This window comes from Perna viridis, chromosome 1, assembly GCF_037379345.1.
Source record: "Perna viridis isolate PV_CMFRI_1.1 ecotype Kerala chromosome 1, ASM3737934v1, whole genome shotgun sequence".
NCBI lineage: Eukaryota > Metazoa > Mollusca > Bivalvia > Mytilida > Mytilidae > Perna > Perna viridis.
The window spans coordinates 23,367,514-23,387,145 of NC_142445.1; the positions used below are offsets into that span (position 1 = coordinate 23,367,514).

The 19,632-nt window shown below is 31.5% G+C and overlaps 1 protein-coding gene across 1 annotated transcript; it reads left to right on the forward strand.

The window, feature by feature from the left end:
* Window positions 1–1,353: 1,353 nt before the first annotated feature.
* LOC148627842 (uncharacterized) lies at window positions 1,354–12,635 on the forward strand. The gene is made up of 8 exons (XM_088580172.1): window positions 1,354–1,543; window positions 6,573–6,642; window positions 7,095–7,272; window positions 7,536–7,681; window positions 8,355–8,511; window positions 10,623–11,219; window positions 11,563–11,629; window positions 12,333–12,635. The coding sequence occupies exons 2-6, from the start codon at window positions 6,618–6,620 to the stop codon at window positions 10,864–10,866; spliced, it is 750 nt and encodes a 249-aa protein (XP_088436298.1). The 5' UTR covers window positions 1,354–1,543; window positions 6,573–6,617; the 3' UTR covers window positions 10,867–11,219; window positions 11,563–11,629; window positions 12,333–12,635.
* The last annotated feature ends 6,997 nt before the right edge of the window (window positions 12,636–19,632 follow it).

The following is a 19,632-nucleotide window of genomic DNA, read 5'->3' on the forward strand; positions in this document are numbered from 1 at the left end:
TATTTATGATAAACTTTTATTATCTTGCAAAATATGCAATATTGATAAATATTTTGTACTTCAAATTTGTATTTAGGAACCACATGATCAATGCCACTGCTGCTGGATCAAAGTTCTTTGGGGGTGTTCACCCAGTAGTATGACTTGTTTGGTTAGAATTTCGTAAGAGGTTACTTACTGAAATGATTTACAAATTTTTTATCAATACAGTAGAACTTCTCGGTGCTCGATTTGGCTTCCTATTACAATATTGTTGGTTTTGAGTACTTTTTGTATACAATTATTGTTTTGGATCTCTATCTTCCAACCTATTTGGTTATTATGCTGCAAATTAAAGGTTACTCCTCGACATACAAGGTCAGCAGAGCGAAATATGGCGATATGATTGGTATTGCTTGTTATTCAGTGTTAATGTCAGTACAACAATATAGCACTATAATAGCACATAACAGTTAATAAAAATCATTTAAAGTCACATATTTTTAAGATTCTATTCCACTGAATATCGTTTATACCACAAGTGCACCGCTTAACATGAAACATTTTTACAAAATTTTGCAGAAACTGGAAAGTACTTTGAAGAAAGTAATATCTCAATTCAGTGAAGAACGCTTATGCTTTCAGAAATTAGGCAGTTACAACATTTTTGTAGAACCTATTTCAATTTTGGGTTTCATAAATGGGTTAAATGTTCACTCACGTTAATGCATCTCAAACGTTATTGGCATCCGACTAATAATGTATTTAAGCAAGAGAAGGAACATTGTTTTGAGAGGTAGTTGGTTCGGTTTCATGCGTTTTAGTCATTTAAACGAAAAACGATATAGTCCTACAAAAAAACCTAAAACAGAACAATGTATTATAGTTTATAAAATCAGGAATATTAGAAAAAATCACAGAGTAGACGGAATCCTATAATTTCTTGCTTTCTAGTTTTCTAACGCTTCAAAATGATCTATGAAAATATTTTTTCTAATTTCCAGACTTAAAAATACGAAATGTGTCATAGATACATCATCTTGTAACATTGGTTTTAACAATTATAACTATTGTGGTTAATTGTTTCACAAGCCAATCTTTGTTATTCAATAACTCTGTATTAGGCCGATGAAAATTTCCATGTTTTTTGCATAAAGCCGTAATATTTCAGATAACACATCAATAAGGCCATTAATAATTAACATTGACAACAAACCAAATGACATTCTCACATGTTATTATTTGTAAAGGATCAAATCGATGTTGAATCTTATTGGAAGCGTTTGATTCCAAAACCAACCCACTTCCTTAGAGCTACTCAGAAACTTTCATCGATCCTTAAGTTGTGATTAAACTCATGCTTGATTGAAAAGAAAATATTTCTTCCATGTGATGTCAAACGGTATGGGACGTCGTGAATAGTGGTCAAAGCAAACGGTATCTTGGGATTCTCATCGTGAAGTTTAAGTTTCATCGGGGTTAATAATTCATAGTTTTTAGGATTATCTTTCAATATAGGAATAGTTCATGATATCCATGAATTTAACTTTAACTGTTACAGAAGGTAAGCAAGATAACCAAGTTCAGTGTAAGTTAAAATCCGTTTACTCTTTTAAATCATACAAATATTGTATGCATCTAAAAGTAATAACATATTAGCATGTTTCTAAAGACGCTTACGCTTGTAAAATTCCTGGTTCGTGTTTCCAGTATATTTCAGTGGCCAAACTTACAATTGATATGCTCTCTTCACATTTTTTTTTGTGAAAAGAGTTTGTCATCTTGGTGTCAATAAGTCCCCTGACACAGATTATAATCTAAATGTAGTTCCCCATGATTTCACAAACCATTATAATATGGTGTCATTGCATTAATGCAGGTCTGTCGGTGCCTCATCTTGTACCTACCCAGGTATTAACAAAATAGGAATTAGAGACAGATGAATATGATAACAATAATTGATTTCAAAAGAAAGAATTACAAATAACCTTAATACAGTGGAGAATATCGCTAACATAAAGAACGCTTATTATAACGTTGTAGCACTAGAAGGTGTATTACGCCATAGAAATACAAAAATGCTGCTAAACAAATTTAATGTAAATTAACTGATATTCAACGAATTTTTAATTTCCCACCTAAAAGAATATTTAATGAAAATTTTCTTTGAAGTCAATTTAATTTTTAACAACCATCATACTTGTATGCAGGTGAGATGAGACTTTAATAAACTATTGTCTTGCCGTGTCTTGTCTGCTTTTATGCATGATGTATTTAGTTTTTTTCTTTCTTTTAAATATGATCCTGATTTCCTAAATGAAGAGAGTAACAAAAACAAAAACAACAACTAAACTAAACAAAAACAATACAAAAACAAATATCGTCGAAATGCGACTGATTTGAACAAGAACGAAAACCACAAAGATCTAAAACATACAAGGACAAAGTAATAAATAAGGCACAAATACAAATGACCATGAACCCTGACCTTTTTCGTCCACATGCTATAACTCACGCGTTAAGTATCACTAACACGAATTATTAGCACGATATTAATATAACCCACTACATCATCGATGTCAATTAAGTAATACTCTTAGCCATTAACACGGTGGCAAACTTTGTTAAGTTAGCTTTAATCATATTTAGAAGTATTGCTATATCGACCACCATATTGCGCTTCTGAACATAACTCTGGTGTAAAATTAAGATTAAAAATAAGATCACCAGTAGCATTATAAACAGCATATTATTTTAACTATATAATCTATACTGTTTTCTTGTGAGGAACCAATATAAAGTGAAACAAGGCAATGTTAGAAGAGGGCAAAATACATTAATAACATTTTAAGAGAATTGCATACATTAATGCTGCTCTACTAAACACTTATAAGTCGCTATTAGTAAAGTAATATTATTTCTACAAATTAGAACATTATGAATAGGCATAAATTTGGCACTATTTTATTTTTTTTTTTCATATAACTTCTCATTAGTAATGTCAATGAAAGACCAATAAGCTGTCCAACTATATTTCAAATGCCTTAAGAACATTTCAGAAAATTTGAATTCCTAAGTTAAGCAAAAAATCTATACTTGCACAGAAATATCGACAACACATGAGCTTATACTGAATAAGGGCATGTATCATTTTACATTTTTCTTAAAAATCTGAATGGTTTTCTACTGTTGAAAAAATCATTGAATTCCAGCATAAACAGCTATTAATACAACAAAAAAAAACCATAATATATTATTTTTTAATTCAATGGTCAAAGGTGAAAAAAAATAAAGTATCAGATCGTAAAACATATGTAATAAAGTATTATGGTCTCTGTGGTATATTAAAAAAAAATGGTAAAAAACAAATTTTGTGATAAATTCTAATCACTGAAAACAAGTCAACATTTTTTTTTGCTTTTGTAGCATAAAATACTATCAAACAAGATAAAAACAATTATTTTCTCAACTTTCAACGTTATATATCAACGCTTGTTTAGAAAACTACATTTATTATTGTGATTACCTTTTTTTGTATTAGAAATATATCATTTACCACGATGGAAAGAAGAAATGTAACATCTAAACATCTTGTGGGGGCCATTTCTTAAAATATACATAAAAGTCTGAATGAGTCTGTAAATACCCATTTTTTTCAAAGAAAATGAATCTGGTAAATATTAGAAAAATTAAAGTCAAATATCTCGACATTGGTAAAAATATGCATGTACACTTAAAATAAATTTTGTAGTTTAGTGAATGAATTGTAGGTAAGAATAGTAATATACCCCGCTTAATTTCTTGCCACCCCTTGTAATGATTTCTAAAAAAAAAAAACAGATTTGGGCAGTTTCTTCTGGTCGCTCAAAACTAGTTTTCGAGTTGTATATAAATGAATCAATTTTTATATGAAACTTCAACGATACATTTGAAATATAAAAAGGCAACACGTTTCTGATCTGTGAAAATGAAAGGTGAAACCATGGATTGGGTGCAATTTGTATCGATTTAACTTCCCAGGCGTGTAATAATTCTACAGGTTTATTGCTAAATAAATCATAACAATTGCAATCATCATGAAATGATAGAATAAAACCAAATTGGTTGAAAATGCTTTTATCAAAAATGTGCAAAAAGCATGAACGTCATAACTATTATTTGTTTTGTTTTGTTTTGTTTTTTGTTAATTTGACTTTAAGTATAGCCAGATCAAACATAACTTTCACTCCGACCTGTGGAAGGAGCGTGATAAAAAATCACTTATCATTAATATACTAGTTGCAAATTTCCGTTTTCGTGACGAAAAAAGAAAATAACGTCACACGACTTTGATCATTGTAATTGTCATTTTCCTGTTATCCAGTGGTGTCACATGGAGTTAGACAGCAAATCAATAGATATCAAATTAAGGTACTTAAAGCAATGCTGGATCATATTCTTGACGAGAAATACGAAAACACTAGTCTTCTAAATTGGTGGCGGATCCAGAGGTGGATGCAGGGGGTTACAAAATGTCATTTTCATGTGTAAAATTGACAAAAAAATGGAAAATAGTGACCTGGTACCCCCTTTTTCCTGGGGAACCACACTTTCAAAGTGTCTGGGTCCGCCCCTGTCTAAAGTAATGATACTTTGTCAGAAATTATTTATTTTCATTCAAAATTAAATCAAGAGAATTTAACTGAAGTTATAAAATATTCATAACTCGATATCAACCAGCCATTATAACTAATCTTAAGTAGAAGAAAAAAAAACACAAAAACAGAATAATTGAATTTGAAGAGCATCTCAAGGAAGCACACTTTATTAAAAAAAAATATAGCTTCAAAGCAACAAACATTCTATTGTAGATCGTTGGAAGGACATTGAATAAAGATAACACCTGAAACTTAAATTTCTATATATGGTGTTATGCAATCAAATGTAATCATTAATTATATAATCACAGATAGTTAGATGTTAACCAAAAAACATGAAAATCTTATCTTACACTTACGTAATACATTTCGGAAATGCATTTTGAATGAGAAGAAAATTATCAAAAGAAGCCCGATATGAGCGGATAACATTTCTCTGCTACAAGGAATAAGTCGAAATGTCTCATGCAAGGAATTATAAAGTCAATAGCTCCATCAGGTTTATTTTCAATAAATCCTGGTTTATAACACTTGAACCAGTCTATTTACAACTTCATCAGCAATGTGATAATTAAATCACGAGATCTCAACATAAAATTTACATTAAATTCTAAATAATCACCAGAAACACGAATAAAATACCGTACAAGTGTAACACTGGGACTGGTTAAGGTGCTCCGACGTCTGTTGTCAGCTTAAATCTATTTAATCTTCATAGCCATGTCAATTTATGATAATGTGCGTCTTCTTCAATACATTTAGCAACCAATTCTGATATAATAATTTTTCTACTTCATGGTATCTCAAATACATATAATAATCATCCAGTTTTCGCAATAATGAATCAACTTGAGTAAATGGAAGTTATATCTTTATATTAGAAAGAAAATTACTAAGAATCATTTACAGATCAGAAAATATAATAAAACATATTGTCTGTTGTTCTTGTCGCCTCTTCTAAAGCCACAATGTCTGAACGACTTTCAAACTGCCAAGTTGAAAAAGGCGTCGAAACAATCATCATTTTTCTTAATATTCTAATGGTTTTATGGTTGTCATAATAATTTCAAATTCTTTTCCATATGTCTATTTTTTGTGGATTTTTCCTTCCTTTTCTCATGTTTTCAAATAACGGTAATCTAACATCATATATTAACAGGTGTGAAAGATCCTATACCACTTACAGCGAGTGATATCGTTAACTTCATGGAACAGAATAGGTCTTTCCTTGATTAATTGATCACATAATGGCACGTGTTAGGTAGATAACTGGACACTTAACAAGGAGATTTAGCCATTCATTTCATAAGTGTTTTTCTCTTCTAAGTTTGATAGAAAGTTAACGACATTTTATCAATTGTACTGTTAACTACCCAAGAAAGTTCATCAGGTAATTAAAGTTCATCAGGTAATTGTCATTTAATCAAGGGAAGACCAACTATATCCACTGAAGTAAACTATTTTACACGCAGTAAGACTGACAGCACATGCTTGTCTTAAAGGTGTACCAAATCTGACCTTTCATCGATAGAAGCTAGATACATTATTTTACCTGCCTTCCAGATGTACGAAATATTTCTAATGAGTCGTTTACCAAACAAACATTAATTATTGCTAATGCGCATGCATTATAGTTGCAACTGAATCTCTTTTGCTACGCTCTTTACATCTAAAATCGAATTACAAATGATCTCAAATTAAATTATCTTTACATTAGAAAAGAACTTATAATGCTAAGTGTTGATTTAAAACTGACTACGTCTTTGATCTATTGAATCCTCATCAGAAACAAGATGCTTTACAGCCTTGTAATGCGATTTGGTCATGCATTGTTCGAAACAGGCAATTATTAACTGAAAATTGCATTTTAGTGTGTGCTTGAGGGTGTTACTTTAATTAAGAAGAAGCTGGTAGAAATTATAGTGCAGTACATCGGTTTGTTGTCTATTTTGACAGGGTTCTCTTCTCTAATGTTGGTGTGTTACAATTGGACTTAGGACCATGGTAGTTCTGCCGTACCATATTAGTAAGTAATATTTTCAAAATCATTTTCTCTTTTAGAAAAGATTTGACATATTTATACAGTTGTTATACATTGGTCTAAACTTTTTTGGATTAAAGTGCATCCGAATGCTTTTGACAATTTTTGTTGACAAAAATACTTAAAACTACACTGAAGTAAAATTTTTAAATTGTAGACGTGGATCTATATTTATCAAACGCTGTACGAAACTTGAAGTTAAAAATAAACCTTTTGCAACTCAACAACTTGAAAACGAAAATCCATAAATTTAAGTGACGAATGCGTGTATATCATATTTAGTCATTTTTGTCAGATCTAACACATTTTCCTGTTAAATTATCACTTATATAAATAAATAAACACATGCTATACGCTTATTACTAACAGAAACTTCCTATGAACCTGTTGCATAGTAAATAATTTTGTATTGAAATTTTGAATTTATTTTTGAATAGATTTATTTTCCACAATGATGATGCTACTATGGATAATTAACCTGACTTGTTCAAGCAGGACGTGTCCTAAGGATTTATTTAGTGAAGTTTTCAGCTGTTTAAGAAATCTTACAAATGGAACAAATCAGAGTTCTTTAGTGTCTGGAATAGATACAGTATTGATGAAGAGAAACTGCGGGTAAGTACCTAAACAATCTCCCTGTATGATTACAACCCTCTTCTTATATTAATTATTTTTGCAAGCCGCTCAGAATGTTCAGTGTTGTATTTATTTGTCATCATGTGAAAATTATATGCGGTTAGAAATTTTCTTTGTCTTAAATTATTACAATTTACTGTTTATAATAGACACAATATTCTTATTGGTATACTAAGACACACAAATTAAAAGGATGTTCAATGAACGAATTTTCAAATGGCATGGTACTTTATTCTACGCAGAAATGGTGCTTTTGACGGTAGTGTCCAGTGCCTTAGAAAATTATATTCCCGTTATGAAGATCCAGTTTCTAGAGAATGGCTGCATAAATTAGCCAGACCAAGACGGTGGCAGTCAGGATTTGACAGATTTTGTCAACATGTCAATTGTAAGTGTATGAAATTTGCATGAAAAAGAAAAAAAAGAGTTGAAAGCCTCCTGATTATTCTGATTATTGTGAAAATTTACATTTTGAAAAATGTATATTTAGTCCTGGAGTTGATTTGGTTCTGCTACATGTATATATGATTTCGCTTACCGATAGGAGCATAATTATCAGAATCCGAAAGTTATGCTTTTTGATTTTTATTATCATAACTCTATGTGTTAAGGATTTTTGTAGTGTATTAACTCATAATTATTGTAACCCTGTCCGGAATCTGGTTGATTTACATGTATGATTATACTTCCTATACTTCATACAAATGTTTAACGTCAACAAGTTGTCAAATGGATAGATGATCATGGGCTATAATGGGTTTGTGACGACTTGTACACTTGCTTTAAATATGTCATTTCGTAACACTCGTACTTGTTCGTCTAATACTACAAAATATTTTACAGTCAGCAGTACATTTACAAAACGACCTGCGATTAAGTACAATAGTAACATGCAGGAGAAGTTGAAAGTTTTCCAAGAACTTTAGAACTTTGAATATTCAAATTGTACCCCATTTCCCCCTCCCAAAAATAAACAAAAGATAAAACAAATACCCAAAATACCAGAAAAGATTGTATAGGAAGTTTTTGAACATTGTACATGTAAATGTTATTTCTTTTAGATTATATGAATGAAAGACAGTGTATTCAACAACAAAATACAAAGTTTGAAGCATGTGTGAGACTTAACAACGAAGATTTTGTAAATCCGAAACAGTTTATTTTACACACAGGAGGAGGTTACACTGTAGATGAAGATACACTAAAGTCTATGTGCAGGTAAGAAAAATTGATTTTAAGAACATTACTTGTTTTAAATACAGTGAAACCTGTGTAAATCGGTACTTGGAAAAGTGAAATCTTGTCTTAACCAGACAATTTAGAAGTCCTTTAGTATAAGCTTAAGTATATTTCCAACCTGAACAAACCGGACACCTGTCTTAACAGATGAAATTTTACAGATTTCACTGTAATTTCATTTCATTTCAGAACCAGTTTAAAAACAAAAGGTCAAAAGACAAGCGTGTCGGGCGTACGCCTCTCTAAAATTTTGAGTTTAAACAAATTGTATAAAATGTTGATTTTATACAAATTTTACCCAAAACAGTTTGCATGTCTCGCTTGACTCGGCATTCAATTCTATTAACGCCCAATATTAACCTGAAATCCTGGACCCGACACTGAACCCGCCCCCCCCTTTATAATCTGAAACTGAATCACTTTCAACAAGAAAAGCGATAAAACGATATTTCATTACATAAAGTGTTCCTTACTAGAACAAGTTCTAGTTTTATAATTGGTTAAGAAAATAAAAGTCCTTGTCGTCTAATTCAATTTCCCACCGTCTCCATTATTTCAGAATGTTACCACATTAAGGTTTAGATGATTAAATTTCTTTTGGTCGTTGTCTGGTTTACTTCTTCCTAAAAAAACTTGGAATGAGTTCTGGTTAGAAACTATTAACCATTCTCCAACAGTGTATTAAATATTGCAAAAAAATGCTACATAATTTTTCGTAAGCCATTTATAACAGAAACGCCTCTAAAACATATGTCGCAACTGAACGTTCATATTCCTTTTAAGATATCATTTTTTACAAATTTAATCAAATCGTTTCCCGATTGGTAATGCATCAGTGTGGTATTTCTCTCAATAAAAAAACTCTTTCAATCATGTTAGGATATTAATAATCTCATTTTCTACATATTGAAATAAGTAAAAAAATAATAAATGAAATTGCAATCTTACGGATAAGTCGACAGCTGTTTTAATGGTTTAGATTAAACTTGCTTACTCGGCTGCAGCCAATATGAGCCATCGAGCTAATAATCCATGAAAACAATTTCCAGGATAATGTTAGTTGAAAATGATCATTTCTGTTTCAAGTATACGCTTTTCATAAAGCAAACTGAAGAAACGACCTCATGGACTGAGTGAAATTACAGCGAATAATATAGTTAACTTCAGGGAATATCGTTAGTCTTCTCTTGATTGGCAAACACCTGATGAAACGGGAAGTAGATAGTTAACTGGACAATTGTCATGGAGATTTAAAAATTCTATCATTTAAGAAATATTATAATAAATTGTCCAGAAGAAAGTTCACGAGATGATTGTGATTAATCAAAAGAGTACCAACAAATTTCCCTGAAGTTAACTATATTAACTATATTACTCGCTGTAAGTGTTCACTATTAAAGGCGATAAAACAAAGAACAAAACCATATAAAATGCATCGCTTTGGCTCTCAAAAAGGAAAGCAGTTAATAGCCGCCCTTACACACTTGAAGATAGCGATCTCGAGGGGACTTTCTTTCGTACACTTTACCTATGGCTTTTTGAGATTTTATACTGACGAATTCTTAACATCACGGTTAAAGCAAAGAAAACAGTACAAAAGAGTTAACCATAAATTTGAAATTACACTACATACAATGTTGACGTTCAGGGGATGTAGTTTGTTTTTCGTTGATTGAATTACTATCACATAATCAACTTCCTTACATATATAGTTAACTGGGCATTTAAACGAATTATACGTTCTATTAGACATAGATTCAAATACCTATGAGTCTGGTCTAGTTACTCACTTTAAAGAGGTTTATCAGGTGATGGACATTCAATCAAGGGAATATAAATTCTATCCCCTAAAGTTTACTGTTTTACTTGCAGTAAAACAAGTGAATGGACTACCCGATCTTCGACAAAAAAAAAGGGTACACAAGTAAAAGTAAGCATCTATAAGGAAACACCGGCTTGTCTTGTTATTGTTAACGAATGGTAAACATTTTTTTTTCTCTTCCGCTACTTTAACAAATGATTTTTCTTTGTCCCCCACTTTTGCAATGGGTATACTGTCTTTAATGTTATCAAATTGTTTTTTTTTTCAGTGTATTTGATCGAACCGATAAATGTTTAAGTGGTCCATTTAGGAATTCATGTGGTCGAGAAGTAGGCGCCATTTTGTTAGACTTTCATGGTGGAATTACTCCACCGATGTGCAGTAATTATTTATTTAGCTCAAAAGGACTTTCGATTCATCCGTCCAAGTTTCATGTGATAATATTTGCAATTTTTGCTGGAGTTTTGACACATACTATCACATGTGCTCATCGGTTGTGTTTTTGGAGTTAACAATACGATCTATGTTGAGCGGGACACACTCAGGGATAATGTTTGTTACAGATATTTTCAGTTATCATTTTTTAACTTGCATGTGCTTTTGTGCTTAATGTATCAAACATTTCTTTAAAATGATATTTCCGGAGACATCACATGATAACAATAATGTATTATAGAGTGCGCTCGAATAATAAACATGTGGATAAAGGTACATGTACAGTCAAATAAAGAATGAATATGCTTTGTCGAAAATATACGGTCCAAGTCCGCAGTTAGAGGATAAACATTTCATGAGGATGAGAACTAGAACCGTTTAGACCGAAATATACGTACCTGATGAGGAATCGAGTAGACCTCAGAATGATGTAGGTATTATGAATTCTTTAATCGAAAGTTTTAGACAATTTAAAAACATATTTTCAATATTTCTTATATAAAACATTTTTAAGTTCATGACCATACACGATTGTATTTGCTTTTCCTATAAGTAGTTTTTCATATGCACCATTTCTGGTTTCATGATATCAAAAGGTTTGCCTAATTGTTATGTAAAAGATTCAATTCGCATCAGTATGTTTTGTTTTAAGGTGTTGTGTAAAATGTAAGAAGGATTATTACAGTTATTAAGTGCACTCGCCTGTGCGTTTTTTTTTCAATGTTAATTGACATGAAACATTTTACCAACATTGTTTTATGCATATGTTTCAGAATGATAACGACTTAAGTTCACGTTGTACAGTATGTGACGAGATAAATAGGTCCATCATGTTTCATGGTATGTTTTACATATCTCTATTGGGCGAAAGTGTGGTTGAAATCGGGTAACAAAACTTTGTATAACATGAAGCATGAAGATGTGATAACGGCATATATTAAGTAGTATTCGATCTAAGAGTCATGCAAAATGTGATTCATGGTAGGAAAGCCTACATATTTTTATTTTTGATATTTTGTCTAAAGTTCTTAAGTAAACAGATTGTAACATGCGGCTTTTCCTATAATCATTATTCATAAGAGGTTTAAATTATGTAAACTGTACCGTAGAATTCAAAATTAAGGGAGATAACTCTGTAAATGACACTAAAATACAAGGGAAACTGTTGGATTTGTAATGTGAATTATCTCCATACGGCAGACAGATTGAAATGAATAATTATACATTTCATCATAAAGATCTATAAAGCAACTTATTTACAAAAATAAGAACATGTAGTCTGTTAGGGGGTGTATCACATATAACAGGAATTTGCATGATTCTCACTAAGACTTCTACTTAAGTTTTAAGATTTTGTTTAAGCAGAAAAACCGGGACCAGTACAATATAACAGAAATCGGGGAAACACAAAAACTCTCAAGAACACAAACAAAATTATATTTTCAACAAAATTCTGCTTACCCTGCTTAGGTATATTTCAACTTTTTTATTGCATAACTCTACAATTTCAGATTCAAGCACTAGTATTTCATTTTTTTTGCAGAGTGGAACACAACAGAAGATAAAACAGCGCTCGGTAGAGTGGACTCATCTGAGGCAACGTTATTTATTTTAGACTATGACACTCTGAAAGATGCCTGTATGCATTTGTACCACTTTTTAAGCTTTAAGTTTGCTAATACAGTATACGGAAAACCATTTTGAAATAGAAATGTTAAAAATGATTCAATTGACCTTGAACTACATGTACCCATACTTTTTCGTTAATCATTCATATATCAATCATTAAAAAAACAGTCGTATTATGGTTTAGTCAAAGATCAATAAACCTATGTTTTGTAAATTGCCTTATTGTTTCTTTTTTCTGTAACGACGTTAGTTCTAGAAATGTCATTTCCAAGGCCGGTATTAGTGATTTGTTGTGATCATATAGACCAAGGAACCTTTTGCTTTTATCCGACTGTGGGATAGTTTATGGATATAGACAACGCGAGATATTCCACGCTATTATTATTTTATCTACAGCAACATTTATTCAACCAGACCGTTTATTTGAATGTTAGATGTTTAAGTAAATAGAATTGTCATTTATAGCGAATAATATAGTTAACTTCAGTAGGTAATCACCTGATAAAATGACTTAGAATCAACAAAGATATTTCAATGGTATTTAAATCTAAGATTGCTGGAAAGTTTTAATCATTTTGTCATTCTAACTGTCCATCTACTAAGGCTTGTAATTTAATTGAAGGAAGTCCAAGTCTTTACTCTGAAGTTAGCTTAATTTCTTGCCGTAAGTTAAAATAATTTAGTTTTAGTACTGAAACACATGTTTCCATAGAGATATTATCACTGACTTGAGCGATTAAAGTCGGGACAAGCACTATATTACAATATTATCAAGGAATATTGATATTTGAATGCCAACTTAAAGGTACTGTTTAATGCGTTGTCTAGGTTTGTAGAATAACTGTAATAAATGCTGTTTCTATGGTGATGATTGCCACCTCTGTCAACCTGTCAAATAGAACTAGTTTTCAAACCAATGTTATATTTTGAAAGTAGTAGATGACTCAAAACACCACTATTTAATGTTACATGCTTGGTTAAAAGTGAAATCCATCTAAAGCGAACTTAATTGGCTTAGTACAGACACGTGATCGGTTTATTTCAAGGTTCGAAGTGCATTTAAATCTAAATAGAGGGACTTTCAGATGTTACGGTTCGGTCGGGATTTCGGACTATTTAGGGATCAGTTACGATAGGTTAAAGCCTAAACTGCTTGCATCTTTATGTTCAGTTATAATAGCATTATGAGTTGCACTTTTGCATTTATCCAGTATGCATCTTGTTCTTTTCTTTACGGTATTTCCAAAACTGCAACATGATAGGGTTATGACATTTATATTTGGATTTACTGATGACAAGCAAAGTATCACTGTTTTCTATAGTAAAGAAAAAACAATATATACACTCATAAAGAAATCGCATTGTCAAAGAATTTCCTTTATGCAATTAAACCTGTCGTGTAATTCTTCTGTGTATTTATTCTAAATCACTTCTTCCATTATTCTAAAATGTCTAATTTGATTTCATTAGTAGAAACCAAACAAAAATGACACCTTGGAAACCTAGGCATAGCGATAACAGGTCCCCGGGGTCCATACAGTAAGAAGAGCTATGGACCTAGAATGATACATTGGCCCCGATAGGGACCGAACGATATTATTACAATTCTATTAACGTCGCCAGTAACTTTTTTTTATAGTAGTTTATCACTATTTCTAGAAAACGCTAATGGAAGAGTTTCAATCACAATTATAACCACAATAGTTCTACGATCGATAGGGGAAAATACAGACGGATTAACTGTAAGAAACGTTAATTTTCAAACAATATTTAACAATGTCGAAGTTGAAAAGAAACCTATATGTAATTATTTAAATAAAATTCAAGCTTTTTGTTCTGAAAAGGAGATCACGAACAAGGAGAAGATATAATACGTTTGTTCTGAAAAGGAGATCACGAGCAAGGAGAGGATATGATACGTTTGTTATGAAAAGGAGATCATGAACAAGGAGAGGATATGATACGTTTGTTATGAAAAGGAGATCATGAACAAGGAGAGGGTATGATACGTTTTGTAGTTGCCACAGAAACTCATCGTTCATTTAAAAAAAAAATAACAAAAATGCATTTATCGTAAACAGACGTCTACAATAAAACTGAAGAGGATGCCGGATATGAACATGAAAAATCAAAGTTATAATAAAGAAAAAAACAGATGACAAGATTTTAGGAAGCAGATTACAATGAAAAATATCGCAAGCGTAATACAAATAACACCAAACAAGCGGATTCTGTTTAAATATGTTGTAGATCAAAATCAGATCAGATTTCAATGAATACACGAAACTGTGACTTTTATAAAGGTAAATGACCTTTCAATATCAGGCGAGTTGTTCATTTTTTGTCTGGAAAGACACGTCATGGTATAAAAGTAAGGATATACGGTTCCTATGATTAACGATCATAATTTCTACATGACCAAATTTTCGTTATTGATATTTTTTAACACAGGAGAAAAGTAAGGCAGATATTGGCTTTCTTTTATAATTTTGTCTGTACTAGCTTAATAAGGAACTTCTAGTAAGCGCTATCTATCAATGTCAACTACACAAGACATGAAGTAATAGAATATGGCCTTAACAAGAAAACGGAAATTAATTGTATCACCAACAACCATATTTTAGAACAGCGAGTCTTATCAGATAAATTCCCCACTTTAATGGTCTTGCTATTGTTGAAATTCATGTATGCAAACAAAAATTATTGATTAACAAGCCAAGAAAGCAGTCTTGATTAAGTTTCTGTCATATGAAGCGCGGTTAATCAGGCAGTGTGGATCAGGAAATAATAATCAAACTTCCCTTGGTGCGGCAAATCGGAGTAAGTCAATTTCAGATTTGTCATAACTTGTTAGGGTATCCGTTGCTAGGATTTTCCAAGCCGATGACTTTGGCCTATTGCTGTTGGGCAACCACGTGGAATGGGAGATATGACAATGTCTAAGGACTGTGCCAGAATATTCATGAAAATGTTTATTGAAAGAAAATTCAGCAAAATTGTTCTACGGATTAAAAATTTGAACGAGTAATCAAGGGAACCAAGATTCCAGCGGAAATCAAAAGAATGAAATCCATGGACAAAGACCAGGCATGGAAAACAGACACACAATAAAGGACATCAAATAACCAAAATGACACATACTAAGTAACAAAAGTAAATGAGCGACTGAAAGAAGTCAAAATCTCATGTTCGGAATTGGCGTTGGGGTTATGGGGGAATGGAAGGTAGAAGGTTGTAAAACATATCTTAAATAAAAAATTAAACTATGCAGACTTAAACTTATGAATAAAGCTATTAAAACTATACGAGCAAAATGTAACCAACAGCAAACAGAAACAAACAAAAAAAATCACGTGATCTAAAAATGATTCTCCTTGACCTCACAATTTTTCGAAATTAATGGTATAAAAAAAGGTACGGCTCGAATTTTTATTTAAGCAAAGACAAGTTCATTAATCGACAAGTGGCTGTCTTATTCAAGATGAACAAACTGAACTATGTATTTTTCGAACTTAATAACATTTACGCCTTGTTTCTTGAGGAAAATTCGATTTGAACTCAGACATTTTATTCCCTTTTTAAGTGGTTCTTTTGTTCAGAATATAAAATTGGAATTCTGAAATGTCGATTTGATTTAAATTGAAAGAGTATTACTGTTATAACTTATGTATGCAGGTTTTCACTTTAAGTATTGAAAATTCGTAAAGATAATTAGAAATAAATTGTAAGCGTGATGTCAAACAAGTTCGGAATCATTTATATAGTCGATGAATTTTGCACAGGTTCTTGTGACCCGAAATGTGGTAAACCACATAATGTAAATAACTTAAAAAAAATAAATTTAAGACATTTCGATTTTTCTACTGTTTAATTTTAACACGTTTTAACGAGTTAAGCAATTTAAGACTCAAGAAGGAAGAAGAGTATTATCTGGCGACTATACACCAAAAAATATATTAAAATATTATTAAATATTATTATATTAAAAGCCAACATCACAAAAATCAGTGATCATATTACTCTCATTCTGATATATAATTTGTGTTCTAAAATATCTGATGAGTATAACGAAGGCAATTCACTTAGCATTTAAATTTTGTGTAGAAAGTAATTAGGATCAAACTTGGTATGAATGTTTTATTGGGGTATACTGCATAGAACTGATGTGGGGATTTTTGATTCGTCGAAAAACATGGCCGCCGTTAATAAAAATAGGACATAGGGGTCAGACAGTAGTTTTTCACATATATCTCCTAAACTGTTAGATTTAGCTGAATTCTGACAGGATAAAAGTGTTCAGCATGATGAGATCTATCTCTGGTCAAATTTCGGTTTTAATCCGTAAAACCATGTTGGAGGTATTGCCCCTTTTCAACGATTTTTGATATTTTTAATGTTATTTTTTCAAAAATCTTCTCTGACACTACTTGACCATTTGATTCCAAACTTTCAATATCTTGAAAACTATGATAGATTAAAAGAAACTTTCAATTGTTGAAAAGATCTTGTAACAAGTCCTACCAAAGACTTCTTGAGTCAAAATTGTTGGACAGCTTCTTGTTTAATTTATTGCCTTTGAAAGGCAAAATTCAACTCCTGGGAGCCTCTTATTTAGAGATAGCCTTTCGTTTCTTCTTCAACGAAACTCCATGAACATGAATACACGTAATTTAAAAAAAACCTTTATCCAGATTTGGTGGATTAACCGACTTTTTATAGTCTAAGTTTGCATCTTATTCACTGAAAAATAGCCTTGTAAGGCATCTCTCATTCATCGAATACGGATATTAAAAACGTGTTTTAAAGCCTCGATCGTAAAACATAGGACAGAAGCCTACATCAAATGTATCTGTAACAGAAATCAATACGTCAAACGCAAAAACGAAAACCTGTTTTTAGAAACCATGTATCTCCTTGTGTGATTTGTATCGACTACATGGTAATTACAGCACATATACTCCGTTATATTTGTTACAGAATAGTATACCCTTTACCAAAAATTGTGTATAAAGTCCTCCTGAATATCCGTTTTGGTCATACTGTTAGTTGTTTTTTTCTCATATCATATACAGTATATATATTGAGAGAAAGTCCGAGTTGATCGGGGTTAATCTAATCGTCGACTTTCTCACAGTATTTCTAATTGTAGCTGTGAAGAAAAATGGTTTTAACCACTTGATAGAAATTCCTGGGAATGATTAAGGGACCGGTCAAAATTTATCGGCACCTAGGACCAGTGCAAATAACAATAGGACAGACACTTTTTTGATGTAATGCTTTTGTTGGGACACCATTTTTTAACGATAATATCCACGTTTTTTTTACGAACAAATACTTGGAACTAAATTTGTTATTAACTTAAAAAAAAAAAATTATTTTAACAAAAATGGCCTACAACATATAAATACAGTAGAATATACAACTATTTAACATAATTCATTGTAATTGGAATAACTATATGTATTAAAATAGAAATAGCTTTATATCAATACTTCATTTGTAAGATCTTTAATACACTGTATGTGTTAATATAATATTTTCAGACAAAAACTTTATAAGAAAACCATGATAGGACACCATTTTTATTCTTATTAAGTTGGCATAGAAAATGTCTGGAAGTGAATAGAGATTATCAGCCCGGGCTGATAATCCACACCAATCTCTAGGTTGTAAATATTGCCTTTCGTGTGCAAACCCACGGAATTACGAATGACATCGTTTCTTAAAATGAAAAAGAATAATATTTCTGTAAGGTTTATTCAAATGGAAAAGTTTCTGATTCTGTCAAAGTAAAGCCAATACATATGGAAATTTCAGAAACGTAAACTTTGATTTTTTGAAAAGGTAGAATTAACATTTCTTTTAAATTCCTGGAACCGTTACACACCCATCATAAACATTATTACTGTTACAAGTGAATTTTAGACGATACAATACTGACAATGCTGTTGCTTTCGAACTTGAAAAAAGTTTTCCCAACAATCAGGAACATGAGGCGGTAGGGGAAATTATAAGAACACAATGATATAACCCTAATCAAGTTAACCAGTATCAGTTAACTTAATAATAGGTTATTAATCAATGGTTTCGGGAATTGAAAACGAATGAAAAACCATCTGCATGGTGCCTTACTCTTATACAATGGACTGGGGCAGGTTAATAGTGGCGTGTAAGTTTATCTGATAAAATCACAGAACAATAAAACGAATTTCGCTTTCTCATAATTGCTGCTATTATTTTCAGATGCAATGTTTGATTTTATTAAGTGGCAATTGAGTTAGAATGTCACTATAGAAACCCAGCAATTTGGATAAAAGGTCTTCGTAATTGATAAAAGAAAGAAAACCACCCATACGATAACAATGATAAATAGGTCCTATTTAAAACTAGTCATTTATAGTTCGTGCTCCGTGGTTCCAATAAGTATTTTCCCCTGATTTACTAAGATGAGATAACAGCAATGTGCCAATTATTTCAATCTAATAAAGTCTGTTTCGTTTGTCAAAGGTCTCAAGGCGTGTCGTGTAATAGTTTAATTTCATTTGTTACAATCCTTCTGATTGGTTTTCTCTGTAGACAACCGATATTATTTTAAATAATCTGTTTTTACCGTACACGTGCGTCAAGGAGCAACCTTTCATCATCAGCACTAGATACAATACTCAGCAAAATTTAAATCTCAAAATGAAATGTATGCAAGAAGTGTTCAAAATAAAAAAAAAACATCGAAAAGGGAGCCCATTCCAGCACCGAACGAGAATGTTCATCAAGTGTAATATAAGGAATTACGTCTAAGTGATTTAGCGTTAATTTCATAACACTGAAAATTTCGGTATATAATCTTTCACAAAAATTGGAGCAGACAAGTCTGATTACTGGCTTAATTTAAATTTAACTCAAATGAGCCAAAAATAAAGAACATTTTGATTAAGTAGCAATTCGTAATTTGGGTTTGAATTCATTATGTATCAATTCATTAGGATCGTTTCAAATTTTTAAGTAAGTAATGCGTGCATAACCAAATTTAGGACATGACGCGTTAACTGCCTCGAAGATAGTTACATCGCATTAGTTCAAAATATAAAAACTAATTGAATACAAGATTTCCCTATTTTGAAAAAAAAAATGCCGGATATAATTGTTTCCTTATAAGCTCGTCTCCTTCGTTTCTTATTATTTTAGCGTCCATTTTAATCCCTTCAGCAGAAAAATTA